The 24,491-nt window shown below is 53.9% G+C and overlaps 8 protein-coding genes across 8 annotated transcripts; 4 read left to right on the forward strand and 4 right to left on the reverse strand.

The window, feature by feature from the left end:
• Positions 1–4: 4 nt before the first annotated feature.
• Positions 5–794, reverse strand: BO86DRAFT_271116 (hemerythrin domain-containing protein; the record flags this gene model as incomplete). The annotated part of the gene is made up of 2 exons (XM_025667216.1): positions 5–430; positions 726–794. Coding segments are annotated over 2 exons (495 nt in total), but the record flags the coding sequence as incomplete, so codon positions are not given.
• Positions 795–1,575: 781 nt separating this feature from the next.
• On the reverse strand, positions 1,576–4,259 carry erg9 (bifunctional farnesyl-diphosphate farnesyltransferase/squalene synthase; the record flags this gene model as incomplete). Its single annotated transcript, XM_025676867.1, has 4 exons — positions 1,576–2,032; positions 2,080–2,262; positions 2,313–3,372; positions 4,240–4,259. The coding sequence occupies 4 exons, from the start codon at positions 4,257–4,259 to the stop codon at positions 1,919–1,921; spliced, it is 1,377 nt and encodes a 458-aa protein (XP_025522439.1). The 3' UTR covers positions 1,576–1,918.
• A 20-nt stretch (positions 4,260–4,279) lies between these two features.
• BO86DRAFT_372537 (DnaJ domain protein) lies at positions 4,280–6,382 on the forward strand. The gene is made up of 5 exons (XM_025670351.1): positions 4,280–4,637; positions 4,693–4,736; positions 4,796–4,889; positions 4,943–5,982; positions 6,034–6,382. The coding sequence occupies exons 1-5, from the start codon at positions 4,532–4,534 to the stop codon at positions 6,190–6,192; spliced, it is 1,443 nt and encodes a 480-aa protein (XP_025522440.1). The 5' UTR covers positions 4,280–4,531; the 3' UTR covers positions 6,193–6,382.
• Positions 6,383–6,700: 318 nt separating this feature from the next.
• Positions 6,701–8,843, forward strand: BO86DRAFT_393336 (histidine phosphatase family protein). The gene is made up of 3 exons (XM_025672992.1): positions 6,701–7,575; positions 7,662–7,785; positions 7,885–8,843. The coding sequence occupies exons 1-3, from the start codon at positions 6,972–6,974 to the stop codon at positions 8,735–8,737; spliced, it is 1,581 nt and encodes a 526-aa protein (XP_025522441.1). The 5' UTR covers positions 6,701–6,971; the 3' UTR covers positions 8,738–8,843.
• A 71-nt stretch (positions 8,844–8,914) lies between these two features.
• On the reverse strand, positions 8,915–11,277 carry BO86DRAFT_393337 (uncharacterized protein). Its single transcript, XM_025672993.1, has one exon. The coding sequence runs from the start codon at positions 11,026–11,028 to the stop codon at positions 9,175–9,177; it is 1,854 nt and encodes a 617-aa protein (XP_025522442.1). The 5' UTR covers positions 11,029–11,277; the 3' UTR covers positions 8,915–9,174.
• A 1,654-nt stretch (positions 11,278–12,931) lies between these two features.
• BO86DRAFT_325420 (ABC transporter ATP-binding protein) lies at positions 12,932–16,943 on the forward strand (the record flags this gene model as incomplete). Its single annotated transcript, XM_025668526.1, has 4 exons — positions 12,932–14,249; positions 14,302–15,133; positions 15,180–16,499; positions 16,586–16,943. The coding sequence occupies 4 exons, from the start codon at positions 12,932–12,934 to the stop codon at positions 16,941–16,943; spliced, it is 3,828 nt and encodes a 1,275-aa protein (XP_025522443.1).
• A 2,225-nt stretch (positions 16,944–19,168) lies between these two features.
• BO86DRAFT_393340 (SRR1 family protein) lies at positions 19,169–20,710 on the forward strand. The gene is made up of 3 exons (XM_025672994.1): positions 19,169–19,725; positions 19,783–20,439; positions 20,505–20,710. The coding sequence occupies exons 1-3, from the start codon at positions 19,397–19,399 to the stop codon at positions 20,623–20,625; spliced, it is 1,107 nt and encodes a 368-aa protein (XP_025522444.1). The 5' UTR covers positions 19,169–19,396; the 3' UTR covers positions 20,626–20,710.
• Positions 20,711–21,910: 1,200 nt separating this feature from the next.
• BO86DRAFT_404554 (Zn(II)2Cys6 transcription factor) lies at positions 21,911–24,136 on the reverse strand (the record flags this gene model as incomplete). The annotated part of the gene is made up of 5 exons (XM_025674023.1): positions 21,911–22,640; positions 22,691–22,842; positions 22,893–23,102; positions 23,153–23,971; positions 24,035–24,136. The coding sequence occupies 5 exons, from the start codon at positions 24,134–24,136 to the stop codon at positions 21,911–21,913; spliced, it is 2,013 nt and encodes a 670-aa protein (XP_025522445.1).
• Between the last annotated feature and the right edge of the window lie 355 nt (positions 24,137–24,491).

Here is a 24,491-nt window from a genome sequence, read left to right on the forward strand (position 1 = left end):
CAGATTACATAGGCAACCCCCCCATCTCCTTCTCACTCCAATACCTTCTCATATTCTCCGCCCGCAACGCCTCCACCTCCTCATCCAAATGCGCGAAAAGCACCGCCCCAAACCCCTCCAGCAACCGCCTCACCTCCCCGCGCTCCAAATCCCGCTCGCCCCGCCGACACCCCTCCAGATACGCCTCCAACGCATCCATCCCCCGATGGATGACTTTATGCTGGCCGACCAAGCTCAGCTCGCGCCGGAACTCGGGCATCCGGCGGGCCAGCACGGGGAAGATGTGCCGCTCCTCGATGGTGTGGTGCATCGTGAGGTGGTGACAGAACTCGAGGCCCCGGGCGATGAGGGCTTTTGGGGGGAGTTTTTTTGTCTGGGTGGCGTCGCAGGCGGTTGTCAGGGTTGTGTAGGTGTGGCGGAAGTGGGTGTGCTTTTGTCTTGGAGTTAGTGTTGGATTTGAGGGGGTGGGGGGATAAGTGTGGCGTGGTGTTGGTGCTGATGGATGGATACATAACATATATGTAGGGTTGTATAGATACTGTGTACATATGAATGCAGCGGGGCGGGAGAACAGGAACCCAGGAACCCAGTAAAACCGTAAAACCACGGGCAGCGGGTGAACGAAAACCATAATAGCCATTCATAGACGGATGCAAAATGCTATGCACATTCCTCCCGCAGGATAAACATGAGGGTTCGAAGGGGGGGGGGGGGGGGAAACATACAAACTGATCCATATGCTCCGCCAACCGATTGTAGACCCGAAACTCCTTCGCGGAGAGCGGCGGGAGGGGAGCGGCCGCCTCCTCTTTCGCTTCCGCTGCCGCGGGCTGCGCACTGGGCTCGGAGGGATCGGGTGTAGATTGCGCAGCAGCAGGCGGCATGGTGGCGAACGTTATCCGTCGATAAGGAGCACACTCCCACTTTCCAAAAGAAACGCGGGCGGGGAGGAACTGGAATGGTCTGGGCAAGTGGCCGGCAGCAGGGCGAGTGAGGCAACAACCGGAAGATATGCGTGCAATGAAGCGCATGGGGGGGGGTTTCGTTGCCAAGATGCCGTCAGCAATTGTAAGCAAACGATTGTTGATTATGACTATGATTTGTGGATTGGGATTGGGATTCGGATTGTGATTAGTATGGGGGCTGATGCGGTTGGATAAGAGAAAAAACTACAAGAGGCTTTCTTTCGGCAGTTGAGGGCGTCCGTCAGGGACCGGGATTGTGGGGCGGCTTGGATAAAATAAGTTGGGCTTAGTTCCGTGGGCTGAGCGGTCTGGAAAAACTGGGCTGGAGTTGATTATCGGCAGAATAGGAATTCAAGCACCCGAGCGGAGGCTACTCCGACACTGACCGCTTTTCTTGTCCTTCGACTCAAGGACAGTACTCTGTACGGAGCACACTAAACCCGTTTAGAGCCTGGAATAGAATCAGTGGCTTATAGAAAATCCCGTCCGCAGAAGATCTCCAATACCAGTCCATAGACAGTGCTGAAAGTAGTTAGCACGGTTCACTACCGCAAAGATCAGGAAGCAGAATTTGGAATAGCATATGAACTACGAGGTGGAAAACGAGTTGCAGAGATATATCAATTCAAGAACTAGCTATGTTTACAGTATGTTCCAGGTCCTCAATGGATGTTTGCCATCGCAACAGTGAAGTTGCAAGACACACATCTAGTACGTCGCTGGGCGAGAATTTCTCTTTTCAATATCAGCACTTCTTCGGCACAACCACAGTCATGGACAGGCTGGATTGCAATTTGACATCCGTGCTAGTGAACCTAAAAAAGAGAATGTGTGAGGTCAATGTATTAAATATGGCGGTCATGGCGGCGAAATAAGGTATAGAACATGAGCCAGCCGCGGTCACTAGTAAGTATCAAGACAGGTCGTAACTCCGTAGAAGATGTCGGAACAAGCTACAGTTCCTGGTGGGCGAGCTCGTGGATATTCTCGGGCGGCCGGAAGTTGCCCTTCCTTAGCTCTTGCCATGCGAGATCAAACCGCGCCCCCAACATCCAAGCCGTGCCAATCTACAACAGTCAGTAAACAATCATGTGAAAGAACAAGAGGCACATACCATAACAACCGAGACGATGACCACAATCACCAACATGAGGCCCATCATAAAGCACACATCCTGGCGCGTGTCAGCCTCCTCCTCTCTCTTCTTCCGCTCTGCCTCAGTCATCTCGCCGGTGATGCGACGCTTGGCCACCTCAGCCGACTGAGTGGGGAAGATCGTCTCAATCCACTTCTCAATCTGCACACTGTTAGTACGTGTTCGCTGGAAAAACGGGGTAATGAACATACCCGTCCGCAGATCAGACTGATCTTCATGAAGTTGGGATCCTTGGGAGTGTTCTTCTTGTGGATCCGTCGGGCGTAGACACGGAAAGTGTCACTCAGCACCCGCAGGTTCTGGGTGGATTCGAACATGAGCTTGCACGCCTCACCCTTAGTGATCTTGATGTTTCTTTCGAAGATCGCCGGGTTGCGGAAACAAAGCTCCAGGGTGGCAATAGCCATAGCCTGCGGAATGGCACAGAAGTTGAAGATACTCTGCTCCCGGAGACCAGCCAGATAGAACAGGCAGTCTTCCACATGTTCCAATGCGTTCAAGACCATTTCGGAGCCGCAATTAAGCGCTGCCTCACGATGCTCTGGCTTGAACAGATCATCAAAGTCGGTGACGTGCTTCGACCAAATTTCTTTGGGCCAGAAGCGACGCTTATCGTCATTGTCCTCTCGGACGTCACGGATGATGTTGGTCTTCTGCAGGAAGAGACCCATCGACTTGTGCAGACGGGTGCGCTCCAAGAGAGCCGGGTTGGCAAACTCGGCCTCGACAAACAGACGCGTCAAGCCTTCTCCCACCAGGCCCGCCACGTACCAGCAGTACTCATCGTACTCGGCCGTGGTCTTGACGCTGGCGTCCTCGAATTCCGCCTTCCGGCAGTAGTCGGCCATACCGTTGCCCATCTTGTCGGTGATGTCCTTCACGATCGCCTGATAGGCCGGCTTCATGTTCTTGAATTCAGTGATGACGTTGTGAAACTGAACCAGCAGCTCACGGTCCTTCTCCTCGGGGCGGTTGCCAGTGAAGGTCCAACCATCCTGCTCGAGGAAATCCTTGAAGCCGCGAAGGAGAGGCTCCTTGGTCTCCAGGGGAATCGAGGTGTCATCTTCGATGGTGTCCAAGCCGCGCAGGACCAGGTAGAAAATGCAGACCGGCAGCAGCAACTCGGGATGTAACTCCTTGATGACGGCGCTGAAACTGCGACTGGTCAAGTCGAGGAACTTGAAGCAGGCCTTCTGGGTTTCGGTCTCGTCCTTCTCATTGCGTTCGTGAACGGGTGAGTGCCAGACTTTCCTATTACCACGGGCACGGACCCCTTCGTAAGCGTTGGCACAAACACACGACCCATCATCACCGCTCAAGGACGTGAGCCAGTACTAACCATTGCACTATCGACCTCAATTCTGAGGGGTGAAAGGTGTAGTAGAAGATGTTCGAAGCGAGGCCCATTGTGAAAACTGAAAAAAGCGACGGGGTATTACGACTGGTGAAAAGCCAGGTTGACAACGTGAGGTAGGGATTATTATAGAGTCAACGGCACAAGCAGGATAAACAGTAGTGAGTCAAGTGACCGAATCAACGGGAACCCAGAAGATTGAAATGACAATCGTGGTACAATAATGTACAGACAGCTATGAGCCAAACAGCCTCAGTAGCTAAGGGGACGCGGAGAAGATGAGACGGAAGTGGAGGGGAAACACGGGGAGGAAGGAGGGATGCGAAAGGGAGAGTATGGAGAGGATGGAGAGGGAGAGAGAGAGGGAGAGAGAGGAAGAGGGAAATTAAATTGGGCGTAAAAAAGGGGGTGGGAGGAGGGAGGGGAGAGTGAGAGAAGAAAGAGGAGAAGAAGAAGAGAAGAAGGAGGAGAAAAAAAACAGTGGTGGAAGAAAAGGTGGTGGTGGATGGAGAGGAAGAAGCGAAGAGGAGAAAACCGAACCAAACGAGGCAATTCATTTTTCCCGCGCCGAGAAAGAAGAGAGAAGAAGCGGTGCAAAGATGCAAACAACCAAACAACGCCTCTGACTGGCCCCGATGAGCCCCGGCGGGCTGTGACCCGGTATTTACCGCATCCTTCGGCTGAGATTGGGCGGAGAGCGGGTCTTCATGACCCGGGATGACCATACGTGACGGTACCTCTGCGGCAACGGAGACCAAAAAAACATCGATCGCTCCCCCGCCATGACGAAAGGGTCGTCGCAAGGCATCCATCTGCCTTTCTCTTGAAATCTTGAAAAAATAGACCAGAACGACTCTACAACCGATACAACTGGTTGATCTTCTGCCTCCACAGACCTTATCTTGTGTGGTGGCCGTCAACTCCCCTCACCCGCCTCAAGACCCACGGCTGCATCCCTTCCCTCCCTCTCCGCTGGCTGTTCTTGCTGCAGCCCAAAACTGATAGCCAAATCATCATCCCTCGCGTGGTCGGGTAAAAGCTTTGCTCCATCCCACCATGGTTGTCGACACTACATACTACGACGCCCTCGGCGTGCCTCCCACTGCGACCGAGCTGGAGATCAAGAAGGCCTACCGAAAGCTGGCTATCGTCACCCATCCTGGTTCGTCCGCGTGCCGCTGTCTTGTCAGCCCTCGAGCGAACTGACCCCTTGGCAGATAAGAACCCCGGCGATGAAACTGCACATGCGCGCTTCCAGGCGGTGAGAAAGCCCCTCGAGACATAACCACGCTGATACTAATTCTGCCCGGGTCTGATCAGATTGGAGAAGCCTACCAAGTTCTCAGCGATGAAGAGTTACGCAAACGCTACGACAAGTTTGGCAAGGAGGATGCCGTCCCCGGCGGCGGTTTCGGTAAGTTGACGATGGCACAAGATACGCGGGCAGCACTGACTGTGGTTTTCCAGAGGACCCCGCGGAATTCTTCAGCATGATCTTCGGTGGCAGTGCGTTTGTCGATCTCATCGGTGAGATCTCGCTCATGAAGGACTTGACTGCGACAATGGATATCACCATGCAACAGATGGAGGAGGAAGAATTGGCCGCCTCCGCCGAGGAGAAACTCAACATCCACGATGAGGAACAAGCCGCTCGCGCCTCTGCCGAGGGTACGACACCAACCGCGACCGAGTCCCCGGCCGCCGCACCCGAGAAGCCCGCCGCGGAGAAGCCCGCCGCGCCCACCTCGTCCAGCTCCGGTGCTAGCACGCCCCGCCGCTTCATGGGCCAGCAGGCCATCATGGACAAGTCCGAGGAGGAAGCGCGCATGGAGGCAGCCGGTCTGTCTCAGGAAGAGAAGGAGCTGCGCAAGAAGGAGAAGAAGAAGGGTCTGTCGAAGGAACAACAGGAGCGGCTGGCAGCCTATGAGTTGGAACGGAAGAAGGCCCGCGAGGAGCGCGTCAACACCCTGGCCACCAAGCTGATTGACAAGATCAGCGTGTGGACGGAGACCGACAAGGGCGCGGACGTCACCCGCGCCTTCGAGGAGAAGATTCGCCTGGAGGTGGAGAACTTGAAGATGGAGTCGTTCGGTCTGGAGATCCTGCACGCGATCGGCGCCACCTACGTGCAGAAGGCCACCTCTTTCCTCAAGTCGCAGAAGTTCCTGGGTATTTCCGGCTTCTTCTCGCGCTTGAAGGACAAGGGCACTCTCGCCAAGGAGACCTGGACGACTATCTCGACCGCCATCGATGCGCAGATGACGATGGAGGAGATGGCCAAGTTGGAGGAGCGCGGCGGAGAGGACTGGACGGACGAGAAGAAGGCCGAGTACGAGAAGAAGGTGACTGGTAAGATCCTGGCAGCCGCCTGGCGTGGCAGCAAGTTCGAGATCCAGAGCGTGTTGCGGGATGTCTGCGACCAGGTGCTCGGCGATAAGCGCGTGAAGCTGGACAAGCGTGTGGAGCGCGCCCACGCTTTGGTGATTGCGGGCAACATCTACTCCAAGGTGGGTTATTCTCTACTTAAACAATTATAAGAAAGCTAATCTGGACCACAGGCCGAACGTGACCCCGAGGAGGAGGGTGACTTTATGGCATTCGAGCAGTTGATGGCCGAGTCAATGACGAAGAAGGGCAAGGATGAGAAGAAGAAGAAGGGCAAGCACGGGCATTTCCACCACCACCATGAGGAGGAGGCCGAGGCCACTGCTGCTTAGTTCTACTTATGCATATGTATTGATTTTGTCCCAGTATAAGGCCGTCTGGCTCCGACGGGATACTTGGTTGGATATGGGATGTTTCTCTGTAGCGACTGGTATTTTGATTTTCCCACGCGCACCGACGATGTGACCCACCCATACTTAGATGGATTTTAATAGATTGCTTTTGCTTGAGGAAGTGACGCGGTACTTAGAGTAGGGGTGGTTTTGATGCACCATGGTCAGATGATAAAAATAGTGAGACTTACCTCCCAACCTCGTTGAGCCGTTGTGCCTGCAGCTTTCCCAGCCTCCCGACATCGGGGCTTTTGCCTGATAAGCTTTTCGTCTTTCTCGCTCCCGCTCCCAGGGACTGGATGATTCTGGTTGGGTTGAGTCCACTGAGTCCACCACTGAGTCCACAGCCCATCCATCTGCAACTAGTGCCAAGTCTAAATAATTTATCTCCTATCAAGGTCCCCCGCACGCGACCAGCTACCGTGTTGGGATTCCTCCTCCCCACTGTTGGTCGTCTAGCTGGAATGTAACCAGTTTCTGCTTCCTTGATACGGCGGAGTTCCGCGTCTTTTGTCCGACATTGACTCCATTGATCGTCACAATCCTTCCTGCGTCGCCCGCCCGCCCCGTTATGGACTGCGGTATATAACCCTAACTTCCCCCCGCTTTGCTGCAAGATGACTCCGAGAGCTCCCCGACTGTGTCATCGTACGACCCGCGCCTCGCTCTTCATAACCCTCGGCCTGCTCCTCCTGGCTCTGAACCTCATCCCCTCCTCAATGCTGCTCTCCTCCACCCAGGTGGTCCTGGCCACCCTGGGCGCCAGCGCGGCCGCTCTGCCCAGCACATCATCATCCGCCGCAGCCTCCGCACCGACGGGCTCCGCCCTCCCCGCTGGCTTCGACATCACCGCATACTGGGGCAACCTGAGCCCCTACAAAGATGGACCCGGCTTCAACGTCTCAACCGGCGTCCCGCTGGGCTGCGAGCTCTCGCAGGTGCACGTCCTGCACCGCCACGCCCAGCGGTACCCGACGCCGTATGCGCTGGACGGCCTCAGCATGGAGGCTTTTGCGCAGAAGCTCCAGAACTACAGCCTGCAGCACCCCAACGAGACGCTGGGCACCGGCCCGCTGGCCTTTCTGAATGATTGGAAGTACCTCATGGGCGAGGATCTCCTGCTGCCCTCCGGCGCGGCCACCGAGGCGACGTCCGGGGCCAACTTCTGGAACAAATACGGCCGGCCGTTGTTCCGCGCCCCCGCCGGTCTCGCGGACTGGGATCCGTCGTTGAACGTGTACCCCAATGGGACGCAGCGGCCCAAGCCCATTTTCCGGACGACAGGGCAGGCGCGGATTCTCGAGAGCGCGCGGTGGTGGTTGAGTGCGTACTTCACTTCCCTTCCACTTACACGAATGTTGCCAGCTGCATCCCTGATGGTAGTGTACTGACAAGAGCGACCTCAAAAGGTGGATTCTTCAGCAGCACGAACGCCAACAACTCCGCCAGCCAATACGACCTGGTGATCATCCCCGAGACAAGCGGCTACAACAACACCCTAGCAGCGACGTGCCCCGAGGCGCAGTACGAGGGGTGAGTGTCCGCCCCAGCCAGCCAGCCAGCCCTACTACACCCATCCCCCATATACCCCCAAAAGTCCAAATCAAACAAAAAACTAACCCCCCAGCCCAGCGACACCTCCGCCGAAACCTTCCTGAACATCACCACCCCGACAATCCTGCACCGCCTAACGCCCTACCTCCCCCCGCAGCTCGCCGCAACGCTCACCCCGCTCGACATCCTCAGCATGCTAAACCTGTGCCCCTACGAGACCGCCGTCCTCGGCAGCTCGGCCTTCTGCCCCCTGTTCACCGCGGCCGACTGGGAAATCTTCGCCTACGCCCTCGACCTCCAATTCTACGGCGACTACGGCTTCGGCTCGGCGTCCGGCCGCGCCCAGGGCCTCGGGTGGGTGCTCGAGCTCGCCGCGCGCCTCAACAACAGCCTCATCACCACGCAAGCCGCCAACATCAACCTCACCTACGACTCTTCCCCGAAAACCTTTCCCTTGCATCAGCAACTGTACATGGACATGTCGCACGACGACGTGATCGTCTCCGTGCTCGCCGCGCTGGGCGTCGAGTACTTCAACTTCGGGCCGCATGGGTTGCCCGGCAACGTGAGCGTGCCGCCGCCCAGACGGTTCAGGTTGAATGAGGTGGCGCCGTTCGGGGCGCATCTGGTGGCGGAGGTGTGGTCGTGTCCTGTCGCCCATAAAAAGGTGTTGGGGGGCGCGACGCTGTATGAGAATCCGGCAGTGAAGGGGGTCGTCGAGGCGGAGGATTGGGTGCGGTTTGTGCTGAATGGGCGGACGGTGCCGCTGGGGGGCGTGAGTGGGTGTGCTGATGCGGGGGATGGGTTTTGTTTGGTGGAGGGGTTGCTGGGCGGTGTCGGGGAGATGGTCAGGTTGGCGGAGTATGAGAGGGCGTGTTTGGGGAATGGAACTACTAGTCATGGGCAGGTTGGGGATGGGAGGCCGGTGTAAGTTGGTTCTGTTTGGAAGGAGGTGTGTGGTGGTGAGGAGGTTAGAGGTGGAGGGAGGATTGTTTGGATGAGTTCATCTAGAAGTGAGACGCGGTGGAAGTGGGATTGTGGAAGTATGCAACGATGACAAACGCAAGATGTAGAATGAATCCATTCGATCTCGATTCTATGGATAAAGTCTAAACGCTGGGGTATCTAGTAACAGTAACAGTAACAGTACCAGTAACAGCAACAGTACCAGAGCAAGTGGCTGATCAGCCGGCCAACACAAATCAATCTATCGCTATCGCTGGTAACACACACTAAAACAAAAAAAGACTAAATGCCAGCTTTAGTCGGGGTCGACAAACGCTCTCTCCGTATAATGCTGCAATCAAAGCCAGGGTAGAATATTAAGTATTAAGTAGAAGAAAGAATGCTTGTGCGGACAGCTCATCGTCAATGGCTGGACGGCTCCTCGTCGGAGAGCTCCTCGTCTGAAAGCTCCTCCTCAGAAAATTCCTCGTCTGATCGCGGCCCGTCGGATAAATCTCCAGAGGTGCTGGGGCTCGGGAGTGCAGGCACCACGTACTCCGGGTCATTGGGGTCATGCATATCCTCGGGCGCGAGTACCCGGCCGCCCAGTTGCACATCGTTCACGTGGACTCGATACTCGAGCGCCCGCTGGCCCTCCTTGATGAGCTCCTCCGTCCACCCCAGGCACCGCTTCAGGCTCTGATTCATCCGTTGGCTGTCGGCGAGAAGCTCCTGGTGTTTGGCCAGGTCGAGCAGGAACCGTTTCTCATCCCGTGTACGGTGGCTTCCCTCCGGGTCAACCTGAGAGTCAGCCGGGCTCAGCACGCCTGAATCAACCATGGAATCCTCCTCGTCGCTCAAGTCCGACAGTTCCTGCGGCGATGACCGGGTCGACGACCGCTCGCTGGGGGCCTCGTCAATCTCGGTGTGAATGGAGAGCGTGGCCGACACGGACCGAGACGACTGCGCCATGGACAACCGTCCCGAGCGGCTGAGGCGTCGGTATCGTCGGAGTTCCGCGTTCTGCTTGCGCATCTCGCGCTCCAGGGTTCGGTTGATGGCCAGCAGCGACGAATTACTGATTTCCAGGTCCAGAATCTTCCGCTCGGTCCGCGCATTCAGCGCCACCCCGTTGGAAGATTGACCACCGCTTTCGGACTTAGACGGGCTCTGCATTCCGGAGCCATGGGTTTCTACCGATGCGATCGATCCATTGCTGAAGACACGGGGACGAAGACCTGGCAACGGGTCGGTGGCTATAGTGCTGGTGTCGAGCTTGGGCTCGGAGGGAGATATGATCAAAGGGCTGGGTCGAAGGCCTTCTTTGTGGGGGTGAGGCATGGAAAGTGGGGCACCATTAGGGGCACCATTGTTTGCTGAGTCCACGCTGGACGATTTGAGGTGGCGCACGGCGGGACCGGGTCGGGCGGAGATGGTGCTCAATGGAGGGCTCTGAGGCGGTACACTGGGTTCTAGGGGCTCTTCCAATTGTGAGCTGACCTGAGATGCAACACCGTCCGAAAGGCGGGGGTTTGAGTTCACCCGAGCGGGTCGTAGTCGCGGTGAGGGAGAGGCAGGCTTGGACGAAACCACAGAGCGCGAGAGCGATCGACGTTTGTACGAGGTAGGTCCTGTCCCAATATCACTCATCGGCGCTTGTCGCTCCTCTTGTCCGTTTGCGTAGACGAATGTGGTCGCGGAGGCCGATTTGCCCGCCAATCTGGGCCGGACCTCGGTCGTCTCGGATGACGAAATCGTGGATCGGGCATCACTGGCGTGGAAAAACATAGGAGATGCAGAAGCATTCTCGGAGGATATATGAGGTCGTGCGAGGTGGTTGGGCTCTCCAGTCACTGTTTTGGTTCGGGCAACCTTCGGGGGTTCGAGCATGCCTCCCCGGACTGGGCTCCGCTCGGTGCGGAACCGCCCCTGAGGGCCCCCCTGAGCCACGCTGGGTTGTGCCCAGGACACATGTAGTGAACTCGTCCCATTCGAGGAGTGGTTATTCGGCGAAGCAGTCGATCCGTCTCTTCTGCTGGCGCGGGAACCGGATCGAGGGGTCACGTTGGCACTGAGGAGGGAGGGTTCCGGCTCCCGCCGACCAGGGGCCGAGGAGGGATGCTCGGAGGGGGTCGACCGGTGAGGGGTGCGATATCCGCCTGGTGTGGCTAGTCGAGGAGTCAAAGGAGATTTAGTCTGGGTGCGATGGAAGGATGCACTGAGGGCGGGGGTTAGGGGTTTGGCGAGGTGGCCATGGGATTGTTTATCGGAGGTCATAGTTGCGGCACTCGAGGGGCGGATGGAAAGGAGGGCGACTTATGGCATTGCGATGCTCCAGGAGGTTCTGAAGCATGATGGCACCAGCCGGCCACGGATCGCAAATTGAAAAGAAGGCCGTCAGGGTGAGGCAGAAAAGAAGATGAGGAAATGGATAAGCGAGGCAGAAGGAGAAGAGAATTCGTGTGGGTTGTTGGGGGGGGGGGGTAAAAGTGGGTGGAGTTAGTGGTGGTTTAGTTGCTGCCGAAGGCGAGTTGTTGGCAGGAGGAGCAGCAGCAGCAGCAGCAACAGCAGTCATAATAATTAATGAAGAGTTTAAAGTAGAGTAGGATGTTTTGGCCGAGCAAAACAATCCCCGCCTAATTCGGCTAGCTTTCTTCTGCCGCCCGCCTTTCGTTTCACCGCCGCTATTATTATCGATTCAACCTTCTTCTCTTCCTTCTTCCTCCTCTCCCTCCAAAGGATAAGCCACAGCTAATTGAACATCAGATGAAGCTGCTGATACGAGCATACCATCACCAGCCGATCTGGACCACACACAAGATCACGGCCCGATGCCTCCCAGCCTCCGCCAACCCCTCGCGCATTGCATGGGCTGATGCAATTGACCCCCGATCGAGCCCGAAGCTTTATCCAGCTTAGTCACTTGGTGGCTACGGCGATCACCCCATATTAACTTATCATATCACTGTGGCCGTTGTCATGGATGGACTTCTTCGCCCGGGATCCCCTCATTCCCTCCGTGAGGCTCGCGAGTTGATCCGATCGGATCAGGGACGCAGTTGACCCCGGTTTACCTCTGATCTCACGCGGAATGCCCGATCGGCCCATGTGTAGTGCACGTGATTCCCTTCCCCTCCACTATGGCAGCCACGCAAGGGATGCATGGCCCTTCACCTCTGACGCCTGCGTCATCTGACACTCCGGATTTCTTGATTCTTGCGCCGAATCTGGGGTGGGAATGCCGTGTGCCAAGCTGATGGAGTTGTCTCCTCAAAGGGATAACATAGCCAGCTTAAATGCCAGCTATTGCCAGGACAAACCTCTCCTCGTCGTGGTTGATTGACTTCTTGCGCCCGTAGCGTTGCGCTTGCTTTCGAATGTTCGTTACCGACCTAGATAAGGTGTCTGTTCCTGACGAATTCCCGGTTGGTCCCTGGGGTTCCGGCCAGGATCCGCCTCTACGCAATGGCCTTTAAGGATAAATTCAGTAGTGGTCGCCCGATCCCACAGAAGTACAAAGTCTACCAGTATCACTGTATAGGCGACAGGCTTCGTGCTCATCAAGATGGTTGAGCTTCTAGAGGCGCATAATCTTACAACCTTACCAGTCAAATCCCTGGACATACAACCAAGCAATTCAAGAATACCATTGCACCTGTTCGACTCTTGTGGTTAGGCCCAGGCTTACTGTGCAGACTGTCGATTTACTTGTCCATAATCTCACTGTAACTGATTGCTTGTCGCTTTGTTCACGAATCCTCGCAGTAACTCAACACCCCAGGATCCAGACTGTCATCCATCACCTATTCCTTCAAAGCCAAGACACGATTTCAAGTGGTGCCTGCTGGCAACTAATACAATGGAAAACATTCTGACTGCGGCTTATCTTGCAGAAGCTCTAGGGCTGGGCGTGCAACAACCGCCGCGGTGTCGGCGTCGGAATCGGGTTAGAGCCAAACACTCGATGAAGATATTACCGCTGCAAGATAGTCACCGTGAGTTAGCGTGGCGAGCGTGTTGCACTTCCAAATCCTATGGCGTGCTTATTTTTCTCTTCCTTTCCCTATATAACTTACCAGCGACCATGAACTTGCTCGTCATTTCTGCTTTACAACTTTCTTGAACCGGGATCTAGGGATTTTGCACCAAACATCGAAGTCCAGAAAATCCGGGGACCAAGATGTCAATCGGCAGCACACACTCGAGCGACGACCTTGATGCTTATGCTCAGGAGAATCGGCTTCAGAGTATCCTTCAGCGCCAGCTAGACGGATTACCTACCACACCTTCTGCAAATGGCACAGTGTTCGACTATGTGGGAAAGTTAGACCTGCTCCTGATTGCAATCAGTACTTTTGCGGCCATAGTCGCTGGGGCACTCAACCCCCTACTCACTGTTGTCTACGGTCTTGTGGTTAGGTCTTTTCAGAAGCATGCGAACGGCGCCGATGATGGCGCAAATCTCTCCTCCAATGTGTCGAAGCTCGCGCTGTACAACGTCTATCTTGGGCTGGCCGAGTTCGTCCTCATCTACATCGCAACAGTAGGCTTCTACCATACAGGCGAGCGCATCACCAGAAATTTGCGTCGTGTATACTTGAGGGCGATCATCCGGCAGAATATTGCCTTCTTCGACACGCTGAGTCCCGGGGAGTTCACGGCACGTATCACTTCGGACATGAACATCATTCAGGAAGGTATTACTAGCAAGATTTCAACCTTCTTGACGGCCTTGGCTACTTTTGCCTCGGCTGTTGTGATTGCGTTCTTTGAGTACTGGAAACTAGCTTTGATGCTGATCTCAACTTCCCTCTTTATTGGCGGGGCTGAATTTCTGGGGGCTATGTATGCTCTGAAATTCAGTCGACGGAGCTCAGCGGCTCTGAATCAAGGAGCTTCCATCGTAGAGGAAACCACCAGCTCTATCCGACATGTTGCTGCGTATGGAATCCAGAGTGCCATGCGTGAGCGATATCTGAAGCATCTTGACTTGGGCGAGACTTGGGGGCTCAAAGCACGATTGTCGGTAACGTTCATGATCGGCACCATGAACTCCGTACCGTATCTCAGCTACGCTTTGGCCTTTTGGCAAGGGTCCCGCTACGTTGTCACTGGGGAGATGAGCGGGTCAGCCGTGGTCACAACGACTATGGCCATCATTATCGCTTCCTTCGCTGTTGGCAGGGTGGCACCCAGTGCCGAGTCAATGGTCAAAAGTGTAGTACATGCCGGAGTTATCATAAAAGCTATTGCTCGCCAATCTCCCCTTGATCCACTGACAACGGAGGGACGAACTCTATCAGACGTACACGGTGAAGTTGATTTTCATGATATCAGCTTGGTATATCCATCACGGCAGTCTGTGCAGGTTCTCGATCAGGTATCTCTGCACTTCCCAGCTAACAAGTCAACGGCTCTAGTCGGAGCATCTGGTTGCGGGAAGAGTAGCATAGTCGGGCTTTTGGAACGGTTCTATGAGCCGACTGGTGGTTATATCAGTGGGTAGCCACACCATGGATATTATCATTGAGTTGCCTAATTGATATATAGCATTGGATGGTGTGGACATTGCACACCTCAACCTACGTTGGCTGCGACAGCAAATGTCATATGTTGTGCAGGAGCCGGTTCTGTTCAACAGAAGCATCTTCGACAATATCCTCTTGGGACTTAACGATCTGGATCAACATAGAACCATGCTTGAGGCGAGAGAGCTGGTGCATGCCGCGGCGAAAATTGCCCATGCCCATGACTTCATCATGGCTTTGCCGCAAGGGTATCACACTGCAGTGGGTACGAAGGGTCTGCAATTGTCTGGCGGCCAGCGGCAACGCATATGTATTGCAAGAGCGGTCATCAGCAATCCTAAGATCCTATTGCTGGATGAGGCTACATCTGCCCTTGACTCGAAGTCCGAAAAGGCAGTTCAGCTGGCTTTGGACTCAGCTGCCAAAAATCGAACAACAATTGTCATTGCTCACAGGTTGTCGACTATACGAAATGCTGACAACATCATTGTCATCGATAAGGGAATTGTTCTTGAACAAGGAACGCATGAAGATTTAATGGCCCTAAAAGGTGTCTATGCACAACTCGTCAAGGCGCAGCAAATTGACAGTGCTACGGAAGGTGAGACAATTGGGCTTCTATCTAGTACTGAAGATGGTATATCGAGCGATGGCAAGGCTGGGCCCTTTGAGGTGTCAGAAACAGTCAACTCTCATCACGACAACTATCTCGCCAAGAATCATGGACGACTTCATGACTCCAGACCTTCATTCAGAACCTACTTTCGAGTGGTGCGCAAACTCAACAGAGAAGAGGCTGCAATAGTACTCATTGGACTTCTACTCTGCATTCTTACGGGATTCGTGGTTCCAACGTAAGTACTTACGCATGCTGCCTGAAAAGCGGCTAACATGTAAAAGGCAAGCTGTTTTCTTCGCTGAATCGATCAGTGCTATCACTCTTGACTCTACGAGATATAGCAAGCTTCGCCATGATATCAACTTTTGGTCCTTGCTTTTTGTGATCCTTTCGATCTTTGCCTTCATCACATGGATAAGCCAAGGCATCTGCTTTTCCCGGTCCACAGAACGACTCACACACAAAACCCGAGACCAGACATTCCAGTCCATCATCCGTCAAGACATCGCGTTCTTTGACGAAAAGAAGAACTCCCCTGGAGCCCTGACGTCTTTCGTCTCGACTATAGCCACTGACATTACCGGTCTGAGCGGGCCAATCATCGGTTCCAGCCTCACCTTCATCGCAGCCCTGGGCATAGGCATCACTGTCTCTCTCATCGCGGGCTGGAAGCTCGCTCTCGTCTGCATGGCCACGATCCCCATAGTGGCAGGATGCGGCTACGTGCGCCTCCGCGTACTCGCGCTGTTCGACCAACGCGTCCGTAAAACGCACGAAGAGGCCGCTATCTACGCGACCGAGATCATAACGACGATCCGATCGGTCGCTTCCCTCACTCTTGAGGAGTATTTCCTCGACGAGTACACGGCCATCCTCTCCCGCTCAGCCGCTCAGTCCATGCGATCGATCTTGAAAGCGTCGGCCCTGTACGCCGCGTCCCATTCATTCACCTTCTTCTGCGGCGCCCTCGCCTTCTGGTACGGCGGCACTCTGCTCGCCAAGGACGAGTACACCATCCTCCAATTCTACATCTGCTTCGGCGCTCTGATCTCGGGCGCTCAAATCGCCGGCGCGGTGGTATCCTACGCGCCCGACATGAGCAAAGCGCTGCACGCGGGCCAGGAAATTGACAGGCTGCTCGACCGTGTCCCGGCAATCAACACTTGCGAGCACGAACCACATCCCATTCCCACAAACCACCACGGCGCCATCGAATTCCAAAACGTCACCTTCCACTACCCCTCCCGGCCCTCCCACCCCGTCCTCCAGAACTTCACCCTCACCATCCAGCTCGGCCAATTCATCGCGCTCGTCGGACCCAGCGGCTCCAGCAAAACCACCGTCCTTCAGCTCCTGGAGCGGTTCTATACCCCTACCGCCGGCCAAATCCTGTTGTATGGCGTCGATATCTCGCAGCTGGATGTCGCCAAATACCGCAAGACCTTCTCGCTGGTCAGCCAAGAACCCGTCCTGTACGACGGAACCATCCGCGAGAACCTCCTCCTCTGCGGCACAGACCCGGCCGACCGCCCGCTCGACGACGAGGCTTTGTTGCAGGTGTGCAAGGAAGCGAATCTTTATGATTTTGTCCTCTCACTTCCGTATGTTATCCCCAGCCCTATCTCAGCCCCGACCTGAGAGCCTGAAATCTCTTAGGATACAGATGTTAACACGAAAGGAAAAACAGCTCCGGCCTCGACACCCGCCTCGGCACAGCAGGGACCATGCTCAGCGGCGGCCAGAGACAGCGTCTGGCGCTCGCGCGGGCCCTGCTGCGGGCCGACAGTCCCGTGCTGCTCCTGGACGAGGCGACGTCGGCGCTGGACGGCGCGTCGGAGCGCGTGGTCCAGGAGGCGCTGGATCGAGCGGCGGTCCGCAAGACGACGGTGGCGGTCGCGCATCGGCTGCGGACGGTGCAGCGCGCGGATCTGATTGTTGTGATGGAGCGGGGAAGGGTGGTCGAGCAGGGGAGTCATGGGGAGTTGATGGCCAGGAGGGGGGTCTATGCGGAGTTGGTGGGGATGCAGCGGTTCGAGGGGGTTTAGATTTCTGGTTTGCTGGGGAGTGGGATTGGATGTGGTGGTTTATAAAAAAAAGACTTTTTTGACGTAGATAGGCGTGGTTGATTTTTTGGGTTGGGGGGGGGTAAAAAGAAAACAAGAAAAGAGGTTTCCTCCCACCTCCATACTGTGAGGTTTAATCTGTCGACTAATGTCTAGATCGCTACCTCGCCACACTATCTCACATAGTTCCAAGCTCGTGTGCCAAGTACACATTCCCAAGCGCCTAAAGACAGTTGAATCCCGCGTGGCGACTCCGGAATTCATCGCTCCCGCATCTTCCAACAAATGACTCTATGGAATCACCACGACAATCCCATCCGTTGCGTGGAGGAAGGATAGATAGTTTTCGAGATGCTGGGATGTGGCAGCCTAAGGCACCAAAGCCGGAGAGTCGCTATATCTTCCTGCAACAACATGGCCGCGGTGGTGTAGTAGTTTTAGCAGTGCGGAGCCCCCATAGTCTGGAGCGCGGTGGGAGTGCAGGGTCTGGGCTCAATTCCTGGCCGCGGCATTGTTCTTGGGGTTCTTGTTGCAGGGGGCAGGCATCACAAGGGCGTCGTGGGCGGTTGATGGAGGGGTTGGGTGTCGTAGGGTTTGGGGGATGGGGGATGCGTGGGATTTGCTGAGGCTTGGGGGGTCGGAGGTGAGGTTTTTGCCGTGGGTGAGATTGAATTGGTTTTTATTCGATGGTAGGGTCTGTGGTGTTTGAGGAGTTTGGGAGGAGGGCAGGGTAAGCAGGAAGAAGTAGAAGAGAAGGAGAAGGAGAAGAGGAAAGAGGAAGAGAGAGGGCAGGAAGGAGGAAGACAGACGAGAGTGAGGAGGAGTGCTGAGAAGGGCATGTCAGCAAAGTCGAGTGCTTTTTTGGCCGATTCTTGGAGCTCCCGTCTATATTGTACTTGACTCGCAATTCTTGGAATGGTCTTGGACGAAGGTGCGTTCTAAAGGGCTGACAAGAATAAAATCTGTACAGAGTACTCAACGAATGTTGGTTTCGTCATAACGTCAACAGAGAGGTACGGCACGCCAGGCGCCTGCACCTGCTCAGCGATACTTGGGCCAACGCTGACTGCCTGGCCCATAAACGCCCGATGTTAACCACCAGTGGAGACAGAAGCTCAGTAGTATAGACATCCTGTCAGGCCAAGTCCAGCTGAGTTGCATTCGACGTCTAGAACTACTCCAGGCTGTGTTCAGGATTCATGCCTTGTACCCTTCCTCATCAAGTTCCTATTGGAGAAGACCAAGCATGTGGCCGCAGGAACAGCTTACGGCGCCAAGATGATATAAGGTCATGCCTGAAGCGGAGCGTACTGCCTTTGTGCTCTCGAGAATTTGGAGCTAGGTAGTTTTGCTTGTCAACTTGAAAACGATTGATTCACATGATGATGACGGTATATACCAGAAAGAACTTCCAGTATATACCTATCCACGCGACATCTATCTCGCCCTGTGAAGTCCGGACTTGGATGTGATGGAGCGGAAGTGTGCAACAATGGCAGGCACTTTGCACGATAGGGACACTAGGCTGTACGAGATAACATGGTAAGCACAGAACATTCTCGAGCATCTGTTGCAGGGCACTAGTCATGATCCGACGAGTAGATTGCGCAAGATGATGACTGCAGAAGCTCACGAGGTCAGAGTTGGAGTGTTGGTCTAATGTCATCCGACTCTTGGTCGTGATCCCTTGCTTCTCGATTGCAACAAGCCCAGGTACGGAAACAGGAATAGCATGTGTTCGTTATCCATGCCAATTCTATTTCGAATTCTAATCGACATCATTAGCTCTCCTGCCCTGAGTCGTTCCAATCGGAGCAATGCGGCCTGTTGGAGCTATAAATTAACAAGTGACTAGGCAAATAGCGGCATCAAGCACTGCAACGGTACTATAATTTGTGGCACAGACAGTGAAGCGAAGACTAGTTCGGAGGGGTTCTGAAGTTCATGCAGGTCTTACCATCGCTCAAAAATAAATGCCACTAATTTGCATCCTGGTTGACCCGCATACTAGTCCTGCGGGATAAAAATATCCCTAATTTTGCTGAGTTCGGCGATGCGCTAAGCCCAACCAACAGGTTTTTACCTGCGCGAGAGCAACGAACTCCGGACTAAGCAGACTAAGTGTCCCTTTGAGGTGGTATTAATAGGATGATTGTCAGTAGAATCCACCAATCATCCACCAAAGGAGGTTTCCAACAGGTTGGCTCTGACAGCTACACAGCCCTCGGCTGGGGTTGACAGCGGCGACGCTCCATGCCACTGGACCGTTTCAAGTGGGTGTCAAAGTAGCAAACTGTTTCAACCCAACCACGTACCGGTCAAACAACGTGACATCTGCGGACTAAAAAGCCTCACGGCCACGCGAGAACAATACTTAAGGACATCATGCACATCACCTTTGCCCGAGTGAGACATTGGCATTGTTCTCGGCAGTCATGTCGATGGCTTCAGCGGCAAACTACCAAGCAAGCGCCACGTTGACCCCCTGCTCGAGCCTCATCGACAGGGAGCTACCCCACAAGACGGCCGTCGAAGATACAACGACGGCGCAACTGGCATTCGCCCTGTTCGAGGAGAAGGTGCTAAAGAGACTCGAACATGTGGTACGCTTGTACAATGCTGGGAAGCCGCTTTTCCCCCGAGCGCTGCTGGAAGACCTTGACCGGCAAATCGAAGAAGGCAGGGAGGAGATCCGCATCAAGGACTTCGATGATGTGGTAAGCACGTATAGCCGGAGTGTCCCTGCTGTGTGCTTGGACCTGGCGTGAGTCTCCGTTTACGTGGGTCGCGGTGTTGTCATGCCTGGTCTAATCAGCGACAGAACAACATACTGCATCGGATACAGCAGTATCCAAGTGCTTACCTATATCCACCCGTCCTGTGCAACGATGATGTTCAAGGACCCTCCCCCAGTGTCCATTCTATACACCCGTCATCCAGAAGTCGCCGAAGGGAGCATCGAAATGCTTGGCCCGGTGTTTGTCAAGATGCGCGAACGGTGGCAGGAGAGCGAGACATGCCAAGAACTGGTATCCCACCTGACAACCCTGCGCTTCTCCCTCCCCATCCATAAGATTGTGGCGTTCGGCCTTGGGACACTGGGCAAGACGCAGAATGGACGGTTCTCCACCCGTTCACATGTTCAGCATGCGGCAGTGGAAACGATGGCGACCGTTCTGGCCAAAAGTGGGGTCAGTGAAGGCAAGAGGATCGACTGCTACTTTCAAGATCCATGGTACGATGAGAACGATGTCAGATTCCTTCGCAGCATTGGTTTCCAACCACTGAACGACCCGAAGGGGTTCCTTGAGATTGACGAACATACCTTGGTGTTTTCAGTCAGTCCCAATGTACCTGTGAAGCAGATTGTCGCTGATCTTCAGTGGCCCAGTGCCATGATTTGGAATACTGTGTGCGGGGAAGAGGAGAGGAAGCAGTGGAAGAGGCAGTTGAGGAATGGCGAAGAGTTCTGGTTGGGGTAAGTTCGTGCCTTGTTGCCTGGGGAATCGATTCAGTTTGTACTGATTGTTTGCTGTCGTACAGCCCGCTCGCCACCGATCCCGACTCGGACCGCGTTTGTGAGATGATCACCCACTACCAGGAATTCCCATTGCACGACCCAAAGGACTATTTCGGGGACCTTTCTATCTATGTTAGGCATTGATGTATGTGGATTGCTAGTACCGATTCGTCTCTCTCTCTCTCTCTCTCTCTCGTTGGGTGTGTGTGTTGTATACATGTGTTGGGCGCGTGGAATATATCTTCACCGACGCGCATTGCTTCATGTACGCAGACATTCGCTAGCACCAATAAGAATTAACTTAGAATAATTTGTTCCTGTTCTATTTACTCTAAGTGTAATACCCTTTGAGATCTGGGTGGCTGGGGCTAAGATTGATTGTCCCACCTATGCGATTGATGAGCGTGAGGCAAGGATGATTGCTGCCTGAGGCTTGATGGACCACACCCAATCTCATTAAATTAGGTACTGTACAGAAGTAAGTTGATCACTGGAAACAAACCATTGGCGAGGGGGGCAAACTAATTTCCTCCTACTGCAATTTGCTGTTGAGCATGGTTTCTAACAGCACAATTTATTTACTGAGTACATTGGCAATAAAACTATAATTCCCGTATTCGTTCTTCGTCTTAACTAGTGTCCAGATCTTGTATTTGGTAAGTAATATCATCATAAAGATCCTTGTCATTAGATTTAGATGATTAACTAGTGTCCTATATTTTCTTTAGCCTTAAATAGGGCTCCTGATCACCTTGATGGTTGAGGAATTTGAGCTATTTTCATGATTAAACCTCGTTCGGTCAACTTACGATATCATCAACAACGACCTAGTGGACATCTATCTGACCAACTCGTTCAAAGAGTGTATCTCCTCAGGTTGCAGCTTCTCCTTAGCCTAGTGATTCCCCTGATCATCAGTGCCGCAGTGCCACGGCAAGGAAACGACATTGTGGAGTGTTGCAAAATCTTCTTCGGGAATGGTCGATCCTTAGGGCAATGTGTCGCCAACGCCCAGAAAGGGTCTGGACTATGTGGATAGCCTCGAGAGTGCAATTCAAGACACATTATGACTCACGATAGGCCACGCTCATAATTCGGATAACACTTCGGTAGATTGGCTTTGGTGACCAACATTCAGGATACTTCGGTCGGTGGTTTGACATGTTTACGCCGTTTGTCACGGTTGCTTGATGGATCATTCCCCCCTCCCTTATCATGACAGCTTATGTAGGCTAATCATGGATCGTCGCTCGCATGTATCAAGGAAGTCAAAACGTCTCGGTATAAGGAAGCCCCACGTGGGCGATTAATATAATCATTAAAATTGTTCGGGGTGTATATTCTGTTCTCCGCCAGGAGAGGAAGTAGACTTTGAGCAAACAGTCTTCGCCCACCGCTATAGACAAAGCCGAATGGATGCTCTAAGCTCCTACAAAGGTCGATCCCAAGTTGTATGATTAAGTAAGTCAAACAGTCCGTAGTCACCGGGCAGGTGGCTCCACGGGGCCAGACCACCACCGCTGCTTGTCTGCCATCCGGCGTCAGCCCGGTAAGTGGAAGGGTCTGGCAGATCAAGCCGAGTGCCGAGACCCTCGGTCTCGAAACTATTATCCGAGCTGTTTTCAGTTCCTGGCGTCACCTGGGTGGATATTGATGGACACAGTCGACGCAGGTTGTTTCTGATGAAGAGAGCTGGATGCCAGGACGTCGACAGTTCGTCCAGCACAGTAATGCAACTAGCGAGGTGGGTGGCATTGGAGGGGCTCTCGTGATCTTCCAGCAGCGCCACCGCAGCAGAGAGCGTGCAATGCATGGCAGAAATGGGACTGCGGTGAAAGCTCTGGAAAGCACGGCGGTATTTCTGAGCCGTAAGACACATCGCCTTGGCGGACTCGCGCCAGACAGCTTTGGCCACGGTGATCAGTTCGCTCGACCCTGCTGCGCGTTGATGCTCGACCGAGTGGACTATAAAAGGCCGGGTGAGGAGGATTCGTGCGGTATGGTATAACATATGTAATGTGTAGACGTGAGGGACATCATTTGAGCGGTCGATTCGAAGCTCCTGTGGTAGGTCGTAAAACCATGTCCGCAGGTCCAAGAGGCAGCTTCGTAGGAGGTTCACTCGTTCTGGTGGTTTCGTCAGATGCCTCGGAGCCCACCTGTTCTTGTCATTAAAACACGCTAGCATGTTGATGGTAACAAGACGTACAGTGATACGAGTATTCTTTCCTTTATGCGACACAAAGCTATCATGGCTCTCAGTAGAGGTATTCGTGCCCTTTGGATGTTTTCCGGTGTGCGGCCATCGGTATGTTGATCTTCATCCATTACTGACGGCAGCTCAACTGCTCCTTGTTGATCCTGAATAGGGTCAGTGAGCATGTCAGTTTTGTTCTCGTGAGTACACGTACGAGCATCGAGCAGACCCGACCTGTATACGTGGCAGACATCTTGTCATGACAGTACAGCGTCCAATAAACCTGTCGTCTGAGTCGAAGCTCTCGGGCAGTCATTTGTACTGTCCCTTCAAAGACAGCGGGATCCATATTTAGCCCGATATCAAGGCTCAATCGATTAGCCATCCCGTGATGCAGCCATCCAGCTGCATCTAAGCCTATGGCCTTCGAGGGGAAAGTCAGCATGGAATATACCTTGGAGTCGAGAGACGTACGACGTAGACCATTCCGATGACCCCCAGAGCTTGAATCGTCAAGAATGTCGGATGCTCCATCTCCTGATGTAGAAGGGTTTTGGCTTTTTCAAAAAAAGGTAACCCGGCTGTATTAGAGTCGCTAGGATTACTCCGAACTTCCGGATTATCTGAATAACGGGATCCAAGCGCAAGGATGGAGTAATGGAGGAGCAGACTCCAATACGGGCCCTGTTTTTCCATACTTTCGCGAAAGAGAGTTTCGTCGACGATGGGATACCACGGTTGCTCCCAAGCAAAGTAGAGATCAATGAGCTCGTCCTGGAGCGCTTTCGAAATGCCTATTTCCTCAAAGGCAGGGTCCACAAGGGGAAAGTTGAGAAACTCATCAATGCTCTGCAGGACGGGCTCTAGCTCAGGGACGGAGTAGGCGTTCGACAGTTCCGATTTCTCCTCCGGCCCCGGGGATTCGAACTTGAGCCGTCCGCTGGTTGGTCCAAAGTACCTCATCTCCCCGTCTTGGTCGAAGTTCATGGACTCATCTAGGGACAAGCGGCCTTTGAGGTATTCACATAATTCCTCTATTGATGCACTCTTCATGTTGAAGATCTGAGGATCATCCCCGACATGAGGAGATCCCGCATCAATGGCTTCAGAGGCATGGCTCATCCGAGGATCAATGCCATGACTTTCCAGTTGCTTCTCGAGAGATGCGATCCGCTGCCGCAGAAGAAGCACGTAGGACTTTGGGGCCGGCCGACGGCCATCTTCTGTACCAGAGTATTGACATTGTGCATCATATTGAGCACATCTCGAACAGCGAGGTTTCTTTCCATCGCACTTGTGGCATGTTAGTAAGCAGGCCCTGCATCGAAGGGCGCACCCGAAGGAAAGAGGCTATACCTTCGCTTTTCGTTGTCGACATTCCTCACACGCCTTGCTTGTGTAACGCCCTCTCGATCTAGAGCCGGGTTTTCCTTTGAGTGGATAATCTGTGGATGACATGCTGATAGTTCATGGTTGGAAGAACGAATGGACAGAATGATGAAGCGTGCGCAGTTGGAAGTATTGGGCAGATTTGTCAGCGGCAGCGTCATTGCGGTGCTTGTCTTGGCACGCCGAATCCGGCTAGTCTGCTTCGCTTCCCATTCCCTCCCATTGCGAAACTCGCAGCTTCCTCACGGTGAGGACCTCAACCTACTCAGACTTTTACCACAGACTATCTTATCACTTGACTCAATCGACTGCTCTATTGACCTTGATATCAACAATAGCCCTGTCTATCTGCGCCTCGCAATGCACGGGTAACAAATGAGAAAACAGTGAATCCACCAAACACTAAGAGTCACAAGGTTCCGAT

This window comes from Aspergillus japonicus, assembly GCF_003184785.1.
Source record: "Aspergillus japonicus CBS 114.51 unplaced genomic scaffold BO86scaffold_96, whole genome shotgun sequence".
NCBI lineage: Eukaryota > Fungi > Ascomycota > Eurotiomycetes > Eurotiales > Aspergillaceae > Aspergillus > Aspergillus japonicus.

Bases quoted from the DNA above. Each gene is read 5' to 3' on its own strand.
- BO86DRAFT_393337 (XM_025672993.1), bottom strand. From the start codon at position 11,028: ATGACCTCCGATAAACAATCCCATGGCCACCTCGCCAAACCCCTAACC.
- BO86DRAFT_393336 (XM_025672992.1), top strand. From the start codon at position 6,972: ATGCTGCTCTCCTCCACCCAGGTGGTCCTGGCCACCCTGGGCGCCAGC. The intron at 7,576-7,661 runs GTGCGTACTTCA...CGACCTCAAAAG, and splicing joins GAGCGCGCGGTGGTGGTTGA to GTGGATTCTTCAGCAGCACG. The intron at 7,786-7,884 runs GTGAGTGTCCGC...CCCCCAGCCCAG, and splicing joins CCCGAGGCGCAGTACGAGGG to CGACACCTCCGCCGAAACCT.
- BO86DRAFT_393340 (XM_025672994.1), top strand. From the start codon at position 19,397: ATGTCGATGGCTTCAGCGGCAAACTACCAAGCAAGCGCCACGTTGACC. The intron at 19,726-19,782 runs GTGAGTCTCCGT...AATCAGCGACAG, and splicing joins GCTGTGTGCTTGGACCTGGC to AACAACATACTGCATCGGAT. The intron at 20,440-20,504 runs GTAAGTTCGTGC...GCTGTCGTACAG, and splicing joins GGCGAAGAGTTCTGGTTGGG to CCCGCTCGCCACCGATCCCG.
- BO86DRAFT_372537 (XM_025670351.1), top strand. From the start codon at position 4,532: ATGGTTGTCGACACTACATACTACGACGCCCTCGGCGTGCCTCCCACT. The intron at 4,890-4,942 runs GTAAGTTGACGA...GTGGTTTTCCAG, and splicing joins CGTCCCCGGCGGCGGTTTCG to AGGACCCCGCGGAATTCTTC. The intron at 5,983-6,033 runs GTGGGTTATTCT...TCTGGACCACAG, and splicing joins CGGGCAACATCTACTCCAAG to GCCGAACGTGACCCCGAGGA.